General features: G+C 39.9%; 1 protein-coding gene across 2 annotated transcripts; it reads right to left on the bottom strand.

Moving 5' to 3' along the window:
* Positions 1-508: 508 nt before the first annotated feature.
* LOC9298937 lies at positions 509-2,811 on the bottom strand. Of its 2 annotated transcripts, XM_021017601.1 has the most exons (6): positions 2,703-2,811; positions 2,511-2,583; positions 1,992-2,374; positions 1,597-1,812; positions 1,314-1,416; positions 509-1,051 (listed from the first exon to the last, which is right to left on the bottom strand). In XM_021017601.1, exons 3-6 carry the CDS (start codon positions 2,123-2,125, stop codon positions 731-733), a joined length of 774 nt encoding a protein of 257 aa, XP_020873260.1. In that variant the 5' UTR covers positions 2,126-2,374; positions 2,511-2,583; positions 2,703-2,811; the 3' UTR covers positions 509-730. The 2 variants fall into 2 exon arrangements, with proteins under 2 accessions (XP_020873260.1, XP_020873265.1); XM_021017606.1 differs by lacking the exons at positions 2,511-2,583; positions 2,703-2,811 and having other exon boundaries at positions 1,597-1,867; positions 1,992-2,078.
* Between the last annotated feature and the right edge of the window lie 7 nt (positions 2,812-2,818).

Below are 2,818 nucleotides of genomic sequence, written 5' to 3' on the forward strand. Positions count from 1 at the left end.
AACCACATTTTGTTTTGTTTCGTATTAGAATTTTTTTTAATAGCAAAATATCACTATCTCTAAAAGTTGTAACCAAGCTCACATCATATCTGCAAGTTTCTTCTTCAAGTTTCTGCTCCTCAAGCTATAAGTCTCGAAAACACACTGACCAAAAAAGCAGTATCGTACGTGCAAGCCTCAGGTGAATGAATCACTTTCCTTTCAATAACACTCGGCTCGGACCGTCCTTACCAATTATCGTATTTTTCACGTACATCCAAGGAAACCTTTGTGTTCATTAAAAGGAGTGATCGACGCGCCTCTATGATGAACCCTAGTCGGATATTTTGGACTGTTCCCCACTAGATAACTTGTTTTCATCGGATTTGGCCCTACATTGTAGTCTACTTAAGACTTCACAAATCCGAGCATCATTTCGAGTGTTATGGTTCCTTGATGACACTCAAGATTGGTGTTTGGTTTTTGGAGATGATTGGAATGACAGCAAAGTGATAAAAGGAACAACGGCTGTTTCAAATCTCTATGTTTCATTAATCGATTCATACTATACAGAATAAAAAAACTATAAGAAAACTCTCTTTATCCATTCCTATATCTCATAACAAGTATAAAGCTGCTCTGTTCTATTTTTTCCTTTCTATACAAGGCAATAATCCTTTCTAAAGTCATATACATCTCTCCCTTTCTCTATATGTTTCATCAATCAATGGAAACTGTACAAAAACCAAAGCTACAGGTAGATCTGGAGGAGAGTTGTATCACCAGTAGATATTTCGTGTACAGTAATATCCGGATCCATGTAATCTACTTCAGCCCCTGATCGCAAAAAGTAGTCTTTGTCGTCATCTGGTGTTAGCTCGTCAATGGCATCACGGATGTCTCTGACGGTTTGGTTTGATCTAAAAGGAATATTTACCAATCGCCCATTGGCCAAGATGATAGTTATTGTAATAGTACTCCCCGCAGCTTGAGGCCCCACAACAATCATGTCTTGGTAAGCAACATGATCAGGGAATGTCTCCATGCTTGAGTCTTTCTCCACACCCTCACCCTTAAAGTTAAGTCAAAACAAAATACTCAGAAGAGAAAGTTGAGAAATGTTACCAGTAACTGTATATCAATGTTGAGTTCCCTTTTTTTTATAACCATCTTAAGAAAACAGATAAAGCCAAGCCAAAGAAAGGCCATTAACACATAATAGAATGTTAAGTCCTTATGTCGAACTAAGATCCACATTGCCTGCTTCAGTTTTGAGTTAGCTTTTAACAAACACAGTTCGAGAAACCAAGCAAGAGGAAGAAAAGGTTACATACATCCACTTGAGACGACGCCTTTCCAAGAATAGCTACTGCGGCGTTTTCTTTACCAGCCTCTTCGAGTGACCTTTCTGACTTGGTCGGATCAACCTCCATCAAACTGTACAAGTAAGCGAATGGCGGAAAAAACATTCAGAACTGGAAGTTTAGCGATCAGACAGGAGAGAGATTCATACTAAGTATACTCTATAAACCAGCATCTACGGGACTAGTTCATACTTCTTGGAGATAAAATCGCAAGTTAAAAACTGAGAGCAAATAGAGAAGAAAAGGAAATCACCTAGAAGTGCTTCCTTCTTTCAAGTAACCAAGTGAAGCCTGAAACTGCGATTGTGAAGGTAATTCGATGGATGGAAGAGGCAGCTCTCTGTTCTCCTTCAAACTCATAGCTATTTCTGCTGACATTTCATGCTCTGAGAACCCATGTAATACGGGGTTTTCTTCACCTGCCTCTTGGAGTGACCTTTCTGACTCTGTCCGATCAACCTCCATCAAACTGTACAAGTAATCGAATGGCAGGAAAAAGATTCAGAAATGGAAGCTTAGAGATCCTGAAAGGATAGGAGAGAGATTCATACTAAGCATACTCTATAAATCAACATCTACGGGTATATTTCATGCTTCTTGGAGACAAAATCGAAAGTAAAAAAGGGAGAGAGAAGAAAAAGAAATCACCTAGAAGTGCTTCCATCTGTAAAGTAACCAAGTGAAGCCTGAAACTGTGATTGTGAAGGTAATTCGATAGATGGAAGAGGCAGCCCTCTGTTATCCTTCGAACTCATAGCGATTGCCTTTGAGAACCTGTCCATATAAAAGCCGACGGCTCGGTCTACATCCCAATTGCAGAGTTTAAGGCAATCGATTGCCTCCTCTCTAGTCGCTCCACCAACCACATTACTGAATGAAGAGATGCGTTCATAATTGAATTGAGACAGTTGCACTGGCAAATTAGGCGGCGCCTCAGCAGATGCCTCGCTCACCGAAACCTCCGGCAAGATTCGATCAACCCAAGTTTCCTCCGGTGGCTAAATACTTTTTAATTCCTGGTTATTTTGAATCTGAATGGAGAAATGCAGGCAGTGTATGCATCAACATTGAGTTCCATTCTTTTTAACTATCGTACGAAAACAAACAAGGCCAAGCCAAAGAAATACTTCTAGCCATATAATGGAGAGAAAGAGAAGATTACACTACCTTGACTTGAGATGACGCCATTAGAGGTACAGCTTCAGGGATATGTTCTCCTCTCGAGTCAACCTCCATCGAACTGATAAAAGTAAGAAAATGACGAAAATTACACAAAAACCCTAAATCAAGAAATTCATCAGAATAGAAATCGAATCAGAAAGAAAAACCCTAAGCACATAATACGAAACCAATCCATACTCAAAAGAAGAGCTCCCGATTTTGAGTGGTTTCGAGTAATCTTGAAACTGCGGTTTTGAAACTAATCGTAGAGGATTCGACTTCTTTTGAGAAGGCGGTGGACGGCGCTCGACCAA

Source organism: Arabidopsis lyrata (assembly GCF_000004255.2).
Source record: "Arabidopsis lyrata subsp. lyrata unplaced genomic scaffold ARALYscaffold_120, whole genome shotgun sequence".
Lineage (NCBI taxonomy): Eukaryota > Viridiplantae > Streptophyta > Magnoliopsida > Brassicales > Brassicaceae > Arabidopsis > Arabidopsis lyrata.

Bases quoted from the DNA above. Each gene is read 5' to 3' on its own strand.
- LOC9298937 (XM_021017601.1), bottom strand. From the start codon at position 2,125: ATGGACAGGTTCTCAAAGGCAATCGCTATGAGTTCGAAGGATAACAGA. The intron at 1,813-1,991 runs GTGATTTCTTTT...TTACTTGTACAG, and splicing joins ACAGATGGAAGCACTTCTAG to TTTGATGGAGGTTGATCGGA. The intron at 1,417-1,596 runs GTGATTTCCTTT...TTACTTGTACAG, and splicing joins AAAGAAGGAAGCACTTCTAG to TTTGATGGAGGTTGATCCGA.